Raw genomic sequence first — 20,400 nt, 5'->3', positions numbered from 1 at the left:
TCCATTCTCATGAGTTTTCAATTCAACTATCCCAGCTACTGATAAATCAAGCAGAGGGCACAAGTGAATCTGATATTTAGATGTTGCACCAATCTAGAGTCAGTCATGAACACCAAATAGCTCTGTGCAGTGTATGTGTGGAACATCTGATCAGCAGAGCCATTCTCAATGGAAAAGTTCACACAGTATATTCATAGATGTTTAAGACCATTATGATCACCTGGTCTAACCTCCTGCATAACAGAAGCCATAGAATTTCACCAATTCCTGCACCAAGCCCACAATTTCTGGTTGAGCTAGAGCTTATATTTTAGAATGAGATACTCAGTCTTGTCCATAGTGCAAAGGATGTTAGTAAATTGGAGAAAGTTCAGAGAAGAGCCATGGAAATGCTTAAAGGATTAAGAAACCTTCTTTATAGTGATAGATTGAGCTCCTTGAGTCTATTTATTTTAACAAAGAGAAGGTTAAGGGGTGACTTAATCACAGTTCATAAGTACCTACATGGGAACAAATATTTGTTAATGGCCTCTTCAGTCTAGCCCACAAAAGTACAACATGGTCCAGTGGCTGGAAGCTGAAGCTAGACAATTCAGACTGGAAACAAGGTGTACGTTTTTAAGCATTAGTATAATTAACCATTGGAACAATGTACTGGAGTTTGCAGTGGATTCTCCATCACTGACCATTTCAAATCAAGATTGGATGTTTTCTAAACAATGTGTAACCCCTTTGGGGTCTAGAGAGCATGGCCCCTTTAAATCTTTTTCCCAAGGGGGAGGGGGAGAGTAAGAAAAAGGAGGGAAACTCCAGGGGGCAGGGCTGGAGCTGGAGGGAGAGAGAGGAGAAGCAGCATGGCTGGCCCTGGAGAAGGAAGCAGAGAGAACCTGCTGGAGGCCTGAGGAGGACAAGCCCGATCGGGGACAGCCCAGGACAGGAGCCAGGAGAAGTCCTGTGCCAGGGGGAATCGCCCGAGAAGGACAGGCCGGAGCTGGACCCAGTATCACGGCTGCCCAGAGCTGCCTGGGGCTGTGAGTACTGGGGCTTGTGACTCTGCACTGGAAATAAGGAGGGAGGCTGTTAGATAGTTAAGTGGGGAGGTGGCCGCTCTGTGTGGCTTTGCAGAGAGCGGCAGAAGAGGGCACCGGAGGGGTTTGCTGGGGAGAGTTCACTGGCGCCGAAGACGACCAGGAGCACCCAAGACTCACCACCGGACTGGAACTTTGCTCAGGCCTCCTGAACTCTGTGTGCAGACACGTTGCTCGGTGTCTGCCCTGTCAGACTGTGCTACCACTGGGTCCGTGGGGCCTTGGTTTGAATGCAGCCCTGTTTTACTGCTCCCCCTATATTTCCCCTTGTTGTTTTTCTCCTCCCAGCCCTCAGTAAATAAATATCTCCCTTTGTTATATCCATTGTACTTTTCCTGTGGGTGTGTGTGTTCACTCTGGGGGGTTTGGAACAGGTGCCCCTGGGGTGGAAGGGATTTCTCCTGCTGCATTCCTGCGCGCGCTGTCTCTTGGCCAGAGCTGCCTGCAGAGCAGACTCCATCTTGGCCACGAGGGCGCTAAAGTTACAAATATGTTCTAGGAATTACATTGGGGACATTCAATGGCTTGGGTTATACAGGACACCAGATTATTAGATTATCACAATGGCCCTTTCTGACCTTGGAATCTATTAATCTTCAGGAAGCTCACAGAAGCCCTCTGACGTTTTTAGTAGAAGTCCCAAGCAGCTTCATTAATTTCGTTAGAGATCTCTGCCACTGTACAGACCGCTGATTTTGTGCTTCACAACTAGGAATGAAATTAGGCTGTGGACTGCATAGGAGCTTCATAGGGAAAAGTCCACAGGAGGGAATTTGTAGGTAGTTTAGCAGGAACTGGACTGAGACATCAGTTCATTTTACATAGGTGCTGAACATCCATCAAAGAGTAAAAACCTTTAGTCACTAGCAAGTGGAGCTGGTTTTTACTGGGTGACCTAGAGATGAAGGGCCCTGTGTTTTATTGCCAATCCCTTAAACTAGGGATTATGATGCTTTTTGCCAGTGGAATAGCAGTTTATATTCCATACACTGCCATAGACACATAATCTTCACAGGTGCTGGGCCAGTGTACTATCTGCAGCCACACTGGGGTTTCTTCTGACTCAGAAGCTCTGAGATGAGCTGCTAGACCACTTTCATGTTCAGCTGAGCTAGTGAGAGTAAAGTGGATTCCATTTACAAGCAACCTCGTGGTTCCCAACAAAAAGTTGCTGTGGTCTGGAAGTTTGACAATAAGCAGAAGGCACTGTTTTCAGGGGGATACATTGAAATATGAGCATGGAACAATGATACATTGTAAAGTGAATTTTGTTATTAACTTTCAGTTCGATACAATGAGCTAAAGAAAAAAACTAATTGTGACACAGAAATGAATACAATGTTTAGAGCAAACTTGGGAAATCTCAGCTTGCTATGTATCTCGAAGACAACAGCAGCACACAATTCTATTAAGAAAAAGCATTTTAAAAGCACCAAAGAAAACAAATTAAACACTTAACAGCATTATGTCTTGGCATGCTGAACAGTACTGTACTGGCAGTTAGCGCTCCTCATGTGTCACACGGAATAAAGCATTTTTTACTTGTTTTAAAATGTAAAAAAAAAATAAAAAGTTTTTAAGAAGAACATTTCTACCATGTTTTTTGCTTTCTGTGGCTTGCTACCTTCACCTGTAATCCTTCTCAGTTTTGAACACAACCTCATAACCTTTCCCAAAGGCACAATTATGGCATATCCTGTGGGAATTGTCCACCATATGTGACTGTTCTGTACTGAAGGCTCTTCGGGTTTATCATCTGATGCATTATCTTCCTGTGTTCCTTTTGGCTCATCAGCATGTAGACACTTTACAGACACTGCTGTCTCCAGAAGTTCTGCATCCGTGAGCTCACTTTCCATGTGCAAACAACAGTCAGATACAAGAATGGCCTCAAATTCCTGTGCTGTTAGATTTTCAGGAACTGAGACATCGACTAGCATATCAAAGTCTACCAGGCCAGCATTTTCTCTTGCTTCTGCAAACCTTCCCTTTCTGAAGCAGTTAGTCATGGGGAGAACAGCAGTCCAGGACTCACTAGCAAGAGGAAGTGCATCAATCAGAGTTGTAGATGTTAGTCAGCATCAGAAGAGGCAATGATGTGTGCATTAAGATGAGCATGGCAGTGACTTTTAATGACACCCATGTCCATCAGCTACATGACTAAGGTTGTGTTTGGAGGCACTACATTAGCATAACGAGCTAGGCAATTGTCAATCAACAGGCACACATGGCAGTCTTGTAGGCACAGCTCTCTGTTCCGGATCTTAAGCCACTTGTCACAGAACAAACTTGTCATCTAGGCATTTGCTGAGCTTCTGTAGATCATGGACAACTTTCCTTAGGAAAAGAATGAGGGCATTTGCTCTTTCCAATCAACATAAGAGGCTATTTCTCCATCCCAGTTTGCATACTGCAGCAACACAATGTGGTCCATAGCTTTTTTCTCTCCTGCAAACCCTTCTTTAAGCAAACTAAGGCCTCTGTCCGGAAAGCCCCAGCAGAAGAGACCATTCTCATCAGCACTGAAGATGTCCTGTGGCTAGAATTCCTCTAGTATGCCAGGTGGGGTACCTGTCATTCAGTAGCTGCCAGAAGGTCAGTGTCTTGTTTTCTCAGAGTGAGCAACATTCACTGGGCTTTCCAGGAGGAAGGCCAGGCAGGCCTGCAGGGCCCTAGGCAATGCTCAAACCACAGCCACCACTGTGAAGCTTGCCTGAATTAGTGGAGCAGGGAGCCAATGAAGCTCTAGCTCGCAAAGGTCCCTGCCCATGAAGCTTCTGATTGGGGGAGATGTCCAGCCCCACAACTGGTTGGAAGTTCTGCTTAAATCACAAAGCGGCACAGGAAGTTGTATGAGCAATTAGAGGAATCCTTGGCTGGCTCCTACTATAGGCCCTGCCTACTTGCCTGACTCTTGAGCCCTCTCTTCCTGTCCTTCTCATCCCACTCCCGTGTCTGGCCCTGGTTCCTTGTGCCTTGCTCCTGGTTCCAGCTCTTACCCATGATACTGACTCTGGCTTTGACACCTGGCTTGGCTCCTGACTCTGTTTCTGGCTCTGTCTGTTTGCTTGGCAGCTGACTCTGACACCAACTCTGACTCTGGCTTTGGTTCCAGGCTCCTGATGCTAACCATAGGCCTGACCTCCCACACCCTAACCCCTATATTTCCCACCACAGAGCCTGCTGTCTGAAGAGTTGAACTCCTTCCTCTGCTCCACTGCCCGCAGAATTGCTCTCCGTTTCAGCACTGGCCCAGAGAGTTGAGCACTTTGGCCAAGCTTCTGCTGATACCAGAACCACAGGGATTCACCGATACCTGCCTCTTTTCCCTCATGCCGATACTTGTGGTCTCAGTTTGTGCTGCTCCCATGCTACTGAATGTGAGGTTTGTTCTTCAGAATGTGTGAAACAACTGACTTTGAGATACCAAACTTTGTGACTACTCACACTTGCTTATCACTGGGCTCACACAGGGACTCCAGAACTCAAACTTTAGCAGCATGGGAGAGGTCCACATATTTGGAAGCCATGACCCATGATGGAAGTGCTTAGCTGCACATGCTCAATGCCAGGAAATTGATTACAGGTAGGACCTGTCCTCTAAATGGGTTGCTAATAAGTGGCATGTCTGTTGCCAATATATGAATCCCATTAACAATGATGTTAATGGGAGGGGATTGGTTCCTGGTGGTATGTTGCCATTAACTGTAAGTTGTTAGTATTAGATTGGCTATTAAGTGGTATTACTGGATGTAAACCTGAGCAGGGATATCACACCCTTGTTCATAGAGTAGAAATAGCTTCAGAGTTGCTAAAACTCACAGAGTGGGGACTGTACTGACTAGGAAAGCTGCAGAGGATCCTCTGCTGCCAGATTTCTCTAGTTACTCTTCCCCCACCCCCGCTCTCTTCAAGCCTGGGATGCTCAGCCTGGCCTCTTTGACTGACAGGATGTTAGAGATTCAGACCTTCCTCAGTGACTAGGATTCCATTAGCCTTGAACCTGGATGGGCTGGGAGACAACAGGACTGTTACAGTGTCTTTGCATCTGGACTACTGAAGAACTCCAAAAGGGCAAGGGGAAGAATGGTCCCCTGAGACTCATACCCTAGAGAGACACATTCCCAGGGCAGACCGCCTCTGTAGTAGCACCGGCAGCCAGAGAAAGGCAGTGGGGACAGAGGAAATGCACATCCCCACATCATGGGGGCACTCTAGAGACACAGCCTACGACACAGTCTGACCAGTTCATGTTCTAAATATTCAAGTTTGGGGGGAAAATATATTCAAATTTTGGACCTTGAGACACTGACTCCTCCCAAATCAAGCAGGTCTTCGTAGGTGGGGATAGAAATAGACCTGCTTACCTCAATAGAGCAGCAGGAGTGGGAGAATACATTTGCTTTTACTAACACAGCTTTTATAATAGGGACATTAATGATTCTTAAATTGTAGTGTGGTAGCAAGGGTACTCCCTGGGTTCCTCAGAAGGGAATTGTAATGAAACCCAAAGATTCATTAGATCTTTCACTGCAAGAAAAATTTGGACTCTTAAAAATGTGCTTGAGACTCTGAGAAAACTAGTAGCACATTACTGGGTGTTCTTGCAACACCCTGGCATACTGTTCTAGCACAACACTGTCATCAGCCCCAAATTATCTTCTCTCTGAAGCAGAGACTCACATGGTAAAATGAACCAGTGCCACTAGGAACATGCTTATGTGTATGTGTAACTTCTCAGATAAGGAAAGAATTAGTGATGGTAGAAAAAAAATGTATTTCCCATGAAACATTTTGAAATAAACTAAAACATTTTATTTCACTCTAATGTTTATGGATTTCTCCAGTTTTTCAATTAATCAAAACAAAACAAAATCAAATTTTTTGATTTTGTTTTGATTTTTGAAAACTGATTTTTTTTCAGTTTCTAATTTTCAGGGTGTTTTTCCTTTGCTCCTTCCTGGCAGGATCACCAGGGCAGCTTGGAAGGAAAATTCTTACTACAGGGTAACCCCCACTTATTTGCCACATACTTGGAGATGCCCAAGAATTAACACAATCACACCCAGTATATTCAACAAAGTAAGTATATTAAACAGGAAGTAAACATAACATAATAGGGTAAAACTCGATTCTCAGGGTCCCCAGTGCCCATGCTGATAAATATCCATGCATTTCCCCAGTCACATGACCTGATACAGCAAAAGTAAAAGTGAGTGTCCTGTTGCTACATGTACTTCGTAGCAGCCTTTGGTGACCTGTGATGATGATACTTATGTAGCAGCAATAAGCAACTTGGCTGACTCGGTTCACTACAGCCTAAAAAAGTCACACCTGGGATAAGATGGCAAGTCCTCCACAGGTTTAATAGGCAGCAGGTAATACAAGCCCCAAACCCTTACCTCCTGGCTTCACAAAGGTCATAAGGTCAGGCTTGACAAAGCCCTGGCTGGGATGATTTAGTTGGGAATTGGTCCTGCTTTGAGCAGGGGGTTGGACTAGATGACCTCCTGAGGTCCTTTCCAACCCTGATATTCTATGAGTCTATGATTCAGAATGCAGCTTAGGGAATAGGGAGTCTCCTGAAACATCTGACTAGTTTCCCTGACTATATCACTAAAAGATGATATAGTGCGCGAATGATCATCAGGTTCAGAGATTAATCTGGACTCCACAGCTTCTGCAGAGGGACTGACAGTCTCTGCTTGCAGGCATCCTCTTCACATAGGAATCACACTGCTTCTATTCTCAAGATTCCCCCTCCCCATAAAGGGATGCAGGGAGCAGGTGCAGATTACAATAGCTATACTAAAATCCTGATCTCCTACCCTAGCATTCAGATACACTTACAGGAGGTGGGCAGCTCTGAACTAGCAGCTAGAGCAGAGCTGGCCAATTGGTGACTGATTTTATCTAGGGAGCTGAAGGACAAACTCAGCCTGAGTGGGTAGGGAGTTTTCCCAACAAAACTCTATAAACTGGGACTCACCTTGCACAGGGGAAGGACGAAGCTGAGGGATATTGCTACCAGGTATCTCAGAAACCCTGCATGCAGGCTGGGGACTCTCAAGCTCACCCCACAGCCAGCCCTTCCCTTTCAGTGGCTGGCTCCAGACTCCTCCAAAATGGCTTCTACCCATTCACAGTGCTCCCGGGTGCGGTCACTTCACGAGGACCTCCCTTATTGGTCAGGCTAGCTCTTCTGCCCAGGCTTTTACTTGTCAATCATTTGACTCTAATCTCCTCCTTTCTCTCAGACATTGCTCTTCCTCTGGGCAGGGGCACTGGTGGCTCTCCAGGCATCCTGCTATCCTCCCCTGAGCTGGCAGGGGCCGCTATTGCTCAAAATAGTATCTCTCCCTCTTGGGTGCCCAGCAGACTCTGAGTCTGCCCATGACCCTCCTGCTTTCCAAGGACAGTGTGTCTCTCCCTGAGTTACAAGCACACAGAGAAGCCCCATGGGATTATACAGGATACTGCCCTTAGATTCAGGAAATGTGGGTGCTATGCCACTGGCCTGTTGGATGATCTTGGGCAAGTCACTTAACCTCCCCTTGCGTCGGTTTCCCCATCTGTGAAAAGGGGATAATTATACTTGCCTCCTTTGTAATGCATGTGGAGCTCTTTAGATGAAAAGCACAGTATAGGGGCTAAGTATTATTAATTCCTGTGCACTGTGGTGGGACTCTGGTGATAGACTTGGGAGTGATGACACATGACAGGATTATAACAAATATAAACAATTTTATTAACAATACAAAACAATTTTCTATATGCAGCAATTTACAAGGAGGGGAAAAAACCGACAACCACGGAGACATGGTAGGTATCGGGGTATAGCAAACAGTTACAGAATACTTGGGCATGTACAAGATCTGTTTATCATTCACCAACTACATCAATGACACTCCCTAGTCAACACCAACATGAGAAACCATTGTAAGTACAATGACCTGACCTATAGTTTGTCACTAAGGGTATGGTTTCATTGCACAATTAACTCAGGTGATTGGCACCTGGGTTAGCCTAGCCCAAGTGCAAGCATTCCCACTGCAAAGCCATATGCAAATTAAAGTGTGACTTCAGTCTTTCTGCACTCACCTATGTGTGTCTAGATGCATGTCCCATGTCTTTGAGCTGAGACACCCTAGGACAGTGGTTCTCAACCAAGGATACGTGTACCCCTGGGTAGAGCCCTGCATGCATACAAATTTATACCCGCAGATGCAGATATCTGCAGATATAAATCAGTATCCGTGGAACTGCAGGGTTGTCCCGGGAACTGCAGTGGTGAAAGGAGCAGAACGTGGGGTCGCTGCACCCAGGAGCCAGCACCACGTGCCGGCAGCTCCTCCAGTGCAGCTGTACTGTCCTCCTTCCTGCCCCCCAGGGCAGGCACCAGGCTCACCAGCAGCTGTCCCTAGGTCATGCTCTTGTATTCAAGCAGTGCACACACCCCTAGACAGGAGATGCACAGATCTTTGTGGAAGGGACAGGGGTGGTACAGCCACACCGGAGGAGCTGCCAGCCCCATGTTCTGCTCCTTTCACTGCTGTGGTTCCCAAGAGAGCCCTGCAGTTCCACGTATACTGATTTATACCCACGGATGTCTGCATCTGTAGGCATAAATCTGTATTTGCACAGGGCTCTACCTCTGGGTGTATGCAGAGGTCTTCCAGGGGTGCATCAACTCATCTAGATGTTTGCCTAGTTTTGCAACCGGCTACATAAAAAGCCCTAGTGAAGTCAGTACAAACTAAAATTTCATACTGACAATGACTTGTTTATACTGCTCTATATATTATACACTGAAGTGTAAGTACAATATTTATATTCCAATTGATTTATTTTATAATTATATGGTAAAAATGAGAAAGCAAGCAATTTTTCAGTAACAGTGTGCTGTGACACTTTTCATAATCAGGGTTGGAAGGTCATCTAGTCCAACCCCCTGCTCAAACCAGGAGCAATCCCCAGACAGATTTTTGCCCCAGATCCCTAAATGGCCTCCTCAAGGATTAAACTCACAACTCTGGGTTTAGCAGGCCAATGCTCAAACCACCGAGCTATCCCTCCCCCCCAGTTTTAGGCCTGATTTTGTAAGCAAGTCATTTTTAAGTAAGGTGAAACTTGAGGTATGCAAGACAAATCAGACTCCTGCAAGGGGTACAGTAGTGTGGAAAGGTTGAGAGCCACTGCTGTAGGATTCTTTCCCAGTCACTTGTGTCCGTTGTGGGAGAACCTGTCTGTCCTTCAGGGAGGAATTGTCAGAAGACCGTTGGAGGACTAGCAGCATCCAAGTGACTTTGCCTCATTGCAAGGTGGGTGTGTTCAGCCTGAGTTAAAGCAGAGCTTGGGCTCTGGCCCAAACCCACCCCCAGCCAGGTAAGTTAGCCCAGGCTGGAAGCATCTCCAAACCCAGGTCAGAGCTCAGGTTAACTGTGCAGTGAAGAGTACCCTAAGGAGCTGGGGCATCTGTGGAATCCTGCTGGGGTGCAAAGGATGATGCTAACTGGCTGAGGGCTCTAGCTATGATAGAAAGGTGACTGTTCATTATCCGCAACTCTGACAGTATGTCTCCTAGACTCACTGATGCCTGCTCAGAACTGGACGGCTTGCTGTGGGCAGCCGGAGATGAGCAAACCGCCTCAGGAGGCAGCTCCTCCATACATCCCGCCGGGTCATCTCCCTCCCCATAAACAGGCAGAGGCACACTTCCACACCTTTTCACGTTCTCGGTGGGGCCTGTCCCTGTGTGCGGCAGTTCTTCCTCCATCCCCCGGACAGTGCCGGATGTTCCTGAGGCAAGGTAGGGCAACCAATCGATGAGGTGGGTGGCATTGGCATGTGAGATGGCTGCTGGTGAGTAAATTCCAGGGTGTAGGGATGATCTAGAAGCAGGCAGTGGTGGGACAGGGGCAAGTCCAGGGTGCAGGGTGGCAGGGGAGGCAGATGCTGGTGGTGGAATAGGAGGCAGTTCAGGATGGAAGGTTGAGATTCGGGCAGATAATGGTGGTGAAAATGACAAGGTGCCAGGCTCACAAGAGGGGGATGGTGACGATGGAGCTGTGAAAGGCCCATGTTCTTCAGAGGATGATGGTGAGGCAGTGGCAGATGGGGTATCGGGGGTGCAAGGCTCCGAGTCTGCAAGGGAGATAAGTCATGTGTCACCAATCCTACAGCATGTGAAGCTACACATTACATTTACAAACGTGTGACTGCATACGTGGTGTACATGAATTGCCAGAGTGAGTTCAACATGGGCAAACCCTTGCTGGGGCAAAACTGCCATTGATTTCAGTGGGACCAGAATCCTTAGCTCCAAAACCACAGCTCTGTACCAACTGAGAATGTCCATTAGCTGTCAGGAAGGGGGGGCTTTTATTCTCTTTAGGCCAGTCATTAAAGGGCAGTGTTATAGAGACACACTACTCAATGCATCACTTACCCAGTTTGAACATCTGCTGTATATTGTTCAAGCATTTACAACACTGACTAATATAGAGAGAGTGACCTTGCTTCAGCAGACGTTCTGAAGCCCACATTCTGGTCCTAACATTTCCTGGTAAACATCACCAAGGTCTATATTATGTGGCTTGAAATAATGAACACAATTGCCTGTACTGGACATCATGAATCTCTGGCTGGTCTTGGAACCAAATCATAATGTCCTTACTCATGCTAAGCTCCCATGGAAATTTGAGTGGCAGATGGCTGTGTTTTTGGAGCTGCTGCATTTAAAACAAATTTCCAGTTTTTTGGAGCCCTGGCTTAAATGGACAACAAGTCAGCAGCAGGAGCAGCAAAAAGCAGTTCCTGAATTAGCTGTTCAATGATTTCACTTTTTGCCTTGAGGCATGACAGATTGAAGAGTTTACTGCCTGCAGATAGTTAAGTGGCTTCAGACATAAAATCAACAAAGAAGAGACTGAACAGGCAAGTGTGCTGCTGCGCATCCTGGCTTGACACCTACCCCCAGTCTGAAAGCAATATACAAACCGTGGGCCTGATCCAGTGCCCACTGAAATCATTAAGAAGACTCCTGTTTGGAATAAGCCCTAAATATACAGGATACTATGATGCAGCAACCTCTGGGGAAAATGCAAGAACCTAGAGAGCCAGTTTGTGGTCCCTGGCTCTGTATCCAGTACTGCCCCCATCACTGAATATGGATGTAGACTGTAAGAGGGCCCTATTTTTTTATCCAAATTCTGAAAGAAATGTATAGAAACCATTCCCTTTCATCCGCCTCAAAGATTTGGAGAACTGACATTAATCTGTCCCATCTACCTCTTTATTTTAGCCTTGGGAACACATTTCATGGATGGTGCTGAGAAACTATAGGGATGGGCAGCTGTATATAAAACCCTAAGGTAGATTTTATAACTACATTAGCTGCAACTAAGTGCAAATTTTAAGGCACTAACATGGATACAAAAACTCAATTTAATAACAATTCTGGGAAAATCCAAGTAACTAGGGGTTAACATCATACTATTGTTATTTCTTCCATAGTTGTTTGCAGTGTTGTTGTAGCCATGTTGGTTCCAGGATATTAGTGCAACAAGGTAGGTGAGGTAATATATTTAATTGGGCCAACTTTTGTTGATGAAAGGTACAAGCTTTCAGGCTACACAGAGTTCTTCAGTTCTGAGGAGCTGTACCTGCACTAATTTGTACCTTCGACCAACAGAAGCTGGTCCAATAAAAGATATTGCCTCACCTACCTTGTCTCTTTCATTATTTCTGACATCTGAAAAATCTAATGTTGTTGAAAACCTGTTTGCATTATGGGCAGGTTTTGTATCCCAGATAGCAAATTGACACTGCAAGTCAAATGAAACTCAAGGATTTCACTGTCATTTCTGTGGCACATCAACGCCCAGGCACTCAGCTCGTCATCCCATATCAGAATGCCATCCTTTTCCTAAAGAAATGACGTGTGGACTGAAGCCAGATGTGGCACTTCAGCATACATTTAAGTCCCTGAGATTTGCATGGAAAGTTACTGCAGTTTTCTTGAAAACTTTTCCTTCCTTTGCATATTGGCTTCCTTCATTACAGAAAGGCTCTGTCTATACTAGAGTTCAAACCATGTTAACTAGAGATGGGATGAGGTAGCTGGGTTTTGGTTTTACAAAAACAAAACAAAAATGAGAGGCATTTCGGATCCAGGTTCCATTTCTCTCCAAACCACCAAAGTTTGTGGCGGTTTGGATAAAAAGCAGATTTTGGCTCAACTCTAGTGTCAACCAGAACAGTGTTGAAGACCCATAGATAGCCTGGCTAATCCTTGTCTACATTGGCCAAGGAAACCATGCTAAGTGTTATGTTTTTCCATACACTGGGGAGCAGTGATTCAACAAACCTTGAGGAAATCTGGTTTAGACCTATGACAAGTAAGCATTTGCAAATGATCCTTAAAAGCGAACAGCGAACCTTTTATAAAAAGTAGCACAGACAAAAATCTGGTCACCAACTGTGCTTCTCATCACCATTAATCCTTTTAAAAGTAACGCCTCTTCCCTCATTGAAAGCCACAATCTTGTCTTCCTTCAAAACCTCCCTTAAGACTTATTTCTGCCATGATGCCTGAAAAACCCTGCTGCCTGACCATGACTAAGCAGGTGGCAAGCTGAGACTAATGTGTGTTTTTATGTACAGAAGGGTCATTTTAGTTACCTCATCCTTCCCTCACTGATCTTTTGTCTGTGTTTTCCATTTGCTGCATCTTGTCATGACTTTAGATTGTGAGTTCCTATGGGGGGGGGTGCAAAGAGAGAGGCTGTTTTTTTCTACCTGTTCGTACAGCACCTATCACAGCTGGTGCCTGATTCTTAACAGGAGCTAGTGTTATAAATATAATAGTAATAACCGAGAGACATGCTGCTAGGGGATGCTTTGGCAGGGAGCAGAGAGCTATGATGGACAGGAGTGGGGTGGGGTTTCCTTTCAGAGAGAAGGAAGACATCAGTGAAGAGATGCTCAGAATGAGTACACTGGCCTTCAATAGCAATGCAATACACTGCTCAACAAGTGTTACGTGTCCTCCTCTTCTGTGCCCAAGCTACAGAGGATATGAATCGGTTACAGCCCCTAGCTACAGAGACTGTCTCTTCAGCTGTAGGATAGTACTGTGATTAGGGAACTAACCCAGGACTCAGAAAGCCTGAGTTCAATTCCCTGCTCTGCTACAGACTTCCTTTGACACCATGGGCAAGTTACTTACCTTCTCTGAACCTTACTACCCCACCCATAAAATAAGGGGTGATGTGCGGATAAAAGTACAAAATAATGTGAGATGTACATATGCAATGGGACGGTGGGGGCATGTAAATATCTTAGGCCTGCCTGCCAACATTTCAAGTGGCTAAAGTGGGATGCAAGGGAGTGCATAGAATATCAGGGTTGGAAGGGAGCTCAGGAGGTCATCTAGTCCAACCCCCTGCTCAAAGCAGAACCAATCCCCAACTAAATCATCCCAGCCAGGGCTTTGTCAAGCCTCTCCTTAAAAACCTCTAAGGAAGGAGATTCCGCCACCTCCCTAGGTAACCCATTCCAGTGCTTCACCACCCTCCTAGTGAAAAAGTGTTTCCTAATATCCAACCTAAATCTCCCTCACTGCAACTTGAGACCATTACTCCTTGTTCTATCATCTGGTACCACTGAGAACAGTCTGGATCCATCCTCTTTGGAACCCCCTTTCAGGTAGTTGAAAGCAGCTATCAAATCCCCCCTCATTCTTCTCTTCTGCAAACTAAATAATTCCAGTTTCCTAAGCCTCTCCTCATATATCATGTGCTCCAGCCCCCTAATCATTTTGTTGCTCTCTGCTGGACTCCTTCCAATTTTTCCACATCCTTCTTGTAGTGTGGGGCCCAAAACTGGACACAGTTCTCCAGATGAGGCCTCATCAATGCCAAATAGAGGGGAATGATCACGTCCCTCGATCTGCTGGCAATGCTCCTACTTATACAGCCCAAAATGTTGTTAGCCTTCTTGGCAACAAGGGCACACTGTTGACTCATATTCAGCTTCTCGTCCACTGTAACTCCTAGGTCCTTTTCTGCAGAACTGCTGCCTAGCAACTCGGTCCCTAGTCTGTAGCAGTGCATAGGATTCTTTCATCCTAAGTGCAGGACTCTGCACTTGTCCTTGTTGAACCTCATCAGATTTCTTTTGGCCCAATCCTCTAATCTGTCTAGGTCCCTCTGTATCCTATCCCTACCCTCCAGCGTATCAACCACTCCTCCCAGTTTAGTGTCATCTGCAAACTTGCTAAAGGTGCAGTCCACGCCATCCTCCAGAAAATTAATGAAAATATTGAACAAAACTGACCCCAGGACCAACCGGCTGCCAACTAGACATTCAGCCATTGATCGCTACCCGTTGAACCCGACGATCTAGCCAGCTTTCTATCCACCTTATAGTCCATTCATCCAGCCCATATGTCTTTAACTTGCTGGCAAGAATACCGTGGGAGACCGTATCAAAAGCTTTGCTAAAGTCAAGGAATAACATGTCCACTGCTTTCCCCTCATCCAGAGCCAGTTATCTCCTCATAGAAAGCAATTAGGTTAGTCAGGCATGACTTGCCCTTGGTGAATCCATGCTGACTGTTCCTGATCACTTTCCTCTCCAAGGGGCATCCAAGCCCAGCGCAGGGGAGCTGAGCAGATCCCAGGCATCGCTGCTTATTCTTTTGGAGTCAGCCTTGCTGCAGCCTTTGCCCCTTACCCACGGAGTCTGTGCCACACTCAGTCCATGCCACCCTGCCCAGCCCACCCAGGTGCAGTGTAATTTCCCATCTCTGAGCTGCTCAGGAGCAGCTGAAGCTGCTGCCTTCCCTAGCTCTCCCAAGGGTGCGTAATGTGCATATGGCTGTGGGCGTAACCCAGGCCTGCTTGGTGTGGCTCCCTGTCCCCCGCTAACGGCAGCGAGATCTGCTAGAGCTTGATGAGCCTTGGCTAAGAGACGTGTGTCTTGCAGCTCCTGTGTCAGTCTTCAGAGGTCTCAGGTTTGATCCTGGACAACAAGGACTGGGGGCTGTTGGCATTACATGGGCCCCACTGACCCAGGACAGGGAGCTTTGGGGATCACAGTGGGACCAGCCCATGAAACGCAGGACTGTTGGGAGGTATGACCCTAGGAAGAGGATTCCCTTGGTGCAGCAGAACAAATAGCAGCTGTTAACTAAAAGTTAATAAGATAGGGTGTGAGGAATGGTGAAAATATGGATGAGTTCTTTTGTCTGAACTAACTCGCCTATCTTTAATCTAAGGGAGGTTGTCTGAGGGAATACCACCTGTATTTAACCTTTCAAGAAGTCTTCACTCATTTGGGTTTTTTTGATTTGTTTGTTTGCTTTGCTTGATCATTGCTTTTATCTAGCCTGCAGCCAAACTGAGTCAAGCTGAGCTCTCTTTGCCTCTCATAAACTAAACCGGGCTAGATCTGGTGAAGGGGAAACCTCTAGGGGAAAGAGCCTGGGCCTGATTTTTCCACTGCCATGCACTTGTGTAGTCATGTATAAATGTGCATCATGGGTAAACTGCTTCCACATCATAAGAGTAGCCTTTTAATACCCCTTTCTCATTCTCTTTGCATAGGTATAAATGATGGCAGGAGGCAGAAAGCAGTGGAAAATCAGACTCAATGTGCAGAGAGTGGATAATCAGCCCCCTAGAGTGCTGTAAGAAGTGTGTTGGAAGTTCAGTAGGTGGTGTTCTCCCCGGTGAGTCAGTACAGAAACAATGCCTCATTACAATGGTAAGTGGTGCTTTGCTGCTGGATGTGTCTCTGCAAGGTATTGGAATGAGTAATACAGCTCCCACTAATGATATAGCAAGTTGCAGGATGTTCTTGTATACTGTGTTTTCTGGTTGTGTTTATAAAGTTAGATTAAGACTGTGTGTGTGTGTGCCTCTCTCTGCAGCTGCTCCTCAAGAAAGCCTGACTATACTACAGCCTCATCTTTCTGTTGAGAAGTGAAACCAAAGTCCTAACTGTGGTAATTGAAATTCCCATGACACAAGAGTTCCAGTTCCGTTTTCATGGCCGAACCCCAACATGGGAATCTACATTCTGCCTCTCTAAACCCATCCATTCCAATCCACTTGCCATTTCAGTTGAAATACGGCATTTGAAAGTTGTGAGAGGTGTTGTGTCACACTGTTAACCAGTTGCTGTGCTTCACCTTAGAAGTGGCTGCAGCTCAGCAGTGTGCAAAGTGACGCCTGTACATTAAAATATGTCTGAATCAAAACATAGATGTGAATATCCATGGACTTGTGTGTGTGGTTTCACCACTTGGATCTAATTCCAAACTTTGTATCTTGCTCCTACCTCTACGTGGGATCAAACCAAAACCAGGTATCTGAATATTCTTAAACGTTTGGGTGGGGGGACAGGAAATGTGTATAAATAGTGCAATATCACTAGCATTAAGTATGCTTGCACTAACCTTTGTTTTCGCTCAAGGCAGTCCCCCCTTCCCCATTTATTCACCTGCTGACCCATCTTCCTTTAAATAAATGTTTCCGTATTCCAAGATACTGAGATATTTAATCAAATAATTTTATATATTTCAAATCCACCCGTTCAAAACTATAGGGACATGTACAAAATATTAATTAGAAAACCCGGACCAGATGGACAAATGTTAAAAAATGACACCCCACCCCCCACCACCCTACTTCTGAACTCAAACTCTCTCATCACACCCACAAGAAAAAAATCTGAGAAAACAGATGACCTTTGTAGGGTTACATGAGGGTCACCAAATCCATGCTGTGGTGGACCAAATGGTGAAGTATGCTCCGGAGTCCAAGACCCCACACCAAACTTGCCATTGTTCTACTGTTTAAACTAGGAGTCTATTAGCTGCGGTACCTCAGACAGGCTCACTCTTCTCGGCTCTCACTTTTTCAAGAAGCCTTTTAATGATCTGGTCTCTCTTCAAAGACAAACCACTGCTTGTGCATTGAGGCATGACAGAGTAAGTAGTCTGTTTGAATTCCTCACTTACAAGTTGTGGTCCACTGTCTGGTTTTCTCTCTTCAGGTACAGTATACAAGGCCTAGCTGGGATGTATTTTAGGTGACTAATCACATTATGACTCCTGCAGAGTTGTGCTCATTTCAAAATCTCTTGAGTAATAGTCAGTTATGAGTAAATACTTATTCCCATTTCATGCGAACAAATTTGTTCTCACAGTTTGTCATGGGCAATCCACTGTTTCATTTTTTGTCCCTGGCTTAATTTCAATTAGTTTCATTGACATGTGTGAGTCTTTATCCAGTTTGGGGCACATTTTCAAAAATACTTCAGGTCCCAGTTTAGCACCTACTGGAAACGGCTAGATTTTCAAAGTGCTCAGCAACTCCTGTTAGTCTTAAGAAGAGAATTGTCTCCTAGGTACTAGACAGCTGGCTGTATTGGATAGGCAATCCCTACTCCCTGTTGTACAATAAAACTTAACTGTTATCTTAGGTTTTCCATCCATACAACCCAAAACACTTTACAAAGCAAGGTGAGTCTGACTAGCCCCATTTCATACAGGGGGGAATTAAAACTTAGAGAGATGAAATGATTTGCTCAGAGTCAAACAGCAGGCCCGTGACAGAGACAGGAGTAGAACCTAGGTCTGCTGCACTACACTGCTTTCCATGCTTCTTCAGCATGCACTGAAGTTAGCTTCACAGCCTTCCAATCACCTATGGCATCCTTCCATCTCTATACCATCTCACCTCTATTGCAGGCAGATCTCAGAGGGAGGGAAGGTGAAACCTTCCCCAGAACTCCTCAAGGCAGTCCAAATATAAGGGCAGAGCACACACCCTCCTATGCTTAGGCAAGTCAGAGGCCTAACTGTATGCGCAAAGCAGCATAGGCCCTACATATGCTGTCAACCTGTGGCTGGTGCTTTTCCCCAACATATTGCCAACACGGGTATGTTAGTGGCTGAAGAAATTCTTCAGGCCTAGTTAACATCTGAATAAGTTTGCTCATTACTTCCAGACAGCTATCAGCAGCTATAAAGAGTAAATCAACACTTATAGGCAATGTCAGACCAGATCAAAGCAATGGTCCATCTAGTCCAGTATCTTGTTTCTGACAATGGCCACTGTGACACTGGCAGACCAAGTTCCAGCTTATCTCAAGTCCCCTAGGCTTCGCTGAACACTGACAAACGCAGAGCTGAAAAACCAGTCTGGCTCAGACGTGTATGAGCATTGTTAAAATAGCTATTAGATTTATAAAGATATGTTCAGTGTTTGGACTTTATGAAATGCTTGTGAGTTGCTGAGTGCATTAATCTCACTTATAGTATCTGTATCCCATGCAATAAGGTAATATTTAATTGTTTGCTCTGTAACTTTAAAACCCCCACCCCAGTCAGGAGAGAAGCATTACAAAGTTGAAAATACTAGTTTACTACAAGAGGTGGCATCTCCTGCCCAACAAAAGAAGGCCCATAGACACCAGACAAACCACAGTGGAATGTCAGTGGACAAAAGACTTCGTTGATTTTTTTCCCCCGCACCCATGAAGAAGGGACATGCACAAACGCTCGTCCCATCATAATTTGAACTCCGGGGGAATGGAATAAAAATTCCTGTCTAGAACAAATTGTCATCATTATGCGGCTTGGAATTTGGAGAGGGCAATATTTCTAGGCATAAGCAAGAGATCCCCACGCTGTTTAGCTTGGGTTATTCTTAAAGGACATACAGAACTTGCACATTACAGCAGCTTCTATTTTTTGGAACCTAAGGCTGTAACTCATTTATGTGTGTGTGTTTACCTGCTTTAACCTTGCAAAATACGCTCTTGTTGCCTTTTCCTAGTTAATAAACCTTTGGTTAGTTTATTAGAAAACTGGCTACAAGGGTGATCTGAGGTACCATTGAACCGGGGTCAGTGACTGGTCCTTTGGGACTGTGAGTAACCTGAATATTGGTGTGATTTTTGGTGTAAGGAACCATTTATCACAAACGCAGACTTGCCTGCTTGACAAGCTAGATCAGGGTGCCTAAGAGGCGCGTCTGTAACTCCATGGCAAGGCTGTTATAGTGCTTGAGGCGTTCACACTTGAGACGAGGTTGGTGAAATCTAATTATAGAACCCACAATCAATTTGGGGTTTGTGCCCTGACGTTGGCACGCACATTTGTGAGCCATTCCAGACAGCTTGACAGCCAGTACCAGATGCTACAGAGGAAGGCACAAGAAGGCCTGCGCTAGACAGTCATGGAATAACCTGCCCCCAGGAGAAATTCTCCTTAACCCCCATTAATTAGAGGTTCACAGATTTTAAGGGCAGAAGAGGCCGTTACAATGTCTCTTCTGACCTGTACAATGTTGAATTTTATCTAATTACTCCAGTATTAAGACCAGTAGATTGGTTTAGGCCCCAAAATATGGAGTTTATATCCCTTCTAAAACTCTTGGGTAAGGGAGATTTTGTGTGTTTGTTGGTTTCAGAGTCACTTTCAAAGTTCTCTTTATGCCTATAAATGTCCACTCTGTTTTTTTTAATCCCTCTAAACTCTTGGGCCTGAATTAGACCTTGTGGCAATGACGTCCTCAAGGTAACATTGCTTTGTGCGAAAAAGTATTTCCTTTTTGACAACAGACTTTTAACCCCAATTAACCAGGTAGCAGCAGTTTCCACACAACCAAAGTAAAGCCCCTATAAAATGGTCCTAATCTGCAGGGGTAAAATGGCTTCAAGACAAACATGAACACGACCATAGAGTATAACTTTCACTTACAGAATTCTCCTCTGTAGCTACAGAAAGCTGAGTTGAGAAAGACGGAGCCACTGAGCCATCTCATTAAGTGGGAAACAAAACCAGATTTTTTTCCCCCTCTGCTTTGACTCCAGGCAAAATATTGTGATCCTTGTGAGAATTTGTTGAGGGGGAAAATATCAAAAACAGCTCTTTCACTGTAGACATTTAAGAGCCCACTGGAAACAGAATGAAGGTGGAATAGCCATTCTTCACAGGACAGGCTGACCTATAGCTCATTGTACATGTTCCATTTTGTCAGATGGTCTACTTAGGTGAGGTTGCTAACTATGCCATAATTATGACATCTACTAAACCAGGATTCATGTGCAAAGTTGGAAAAGGATGGACTATATTACCAGATGACAAAATTCTGCACACCAGCATTCAGAAAATGTTAACATTTAAAGTGTGCCTAGCAATAAGTAATCCCTAAAACAGACAACCCCTAGGTCAGTCACGCTTATTGTTATGTTTTGCCATGGACAATGTGAAAGCATGTAATTTCAGCCTGGATGT

At 45.2% G+C, this 20,400-nt stretch overlaps 1 protein-coding gene across 3 annotated transcripts in view; it reads right to left on the bottom strand.

Moving 5' to 3' along the window:
• RUNX2 (RUNX family transcription factor 2) overlaps positions 1-20,400 on the bottom strand; it is a 486,380-nt gene that overhangs the window by 85,627 nt on the left and 380,353 nt on the right. For 2 of the 3 annotated variants that reach the window (XM_045009227.1, XM_045009226.1), the window contains exon 8: positions 9,290-10,232. The exons of the other annotated variant lie outside the window; for it this stretch is intronic. In XM_045009227.1, coding sequence (XP_044865162.1) covers positions 9,547-10,232 — 686 coding nt within the window. In that variant the 3' untranslated portion in view covers positions 9,290-9,546. Of the gene's footprint in view, positions 1-9,289; positions 10,233-20,400 lie in introns of those variants that run through there. 3 annotated transcript variants of the gene reach the window in all.

Source organism: Mauremys mutica, chromosome 3 (genome assembly GCF_020497125.1).
Source record: "Mauremys mutica isolate MM-2020 ecotype Southern chromosome 3, ASM2049712v1, whole genome shotgun sequence".
Lineage (NCBI taxonomy): Eukaryota > Metazoa > Chordata > Testudines > Geoemydidae > Mauremys > Mauremys mutica.
This window is presented reverse-complemented; position numbering and strand designations above follow the sequence as displayed.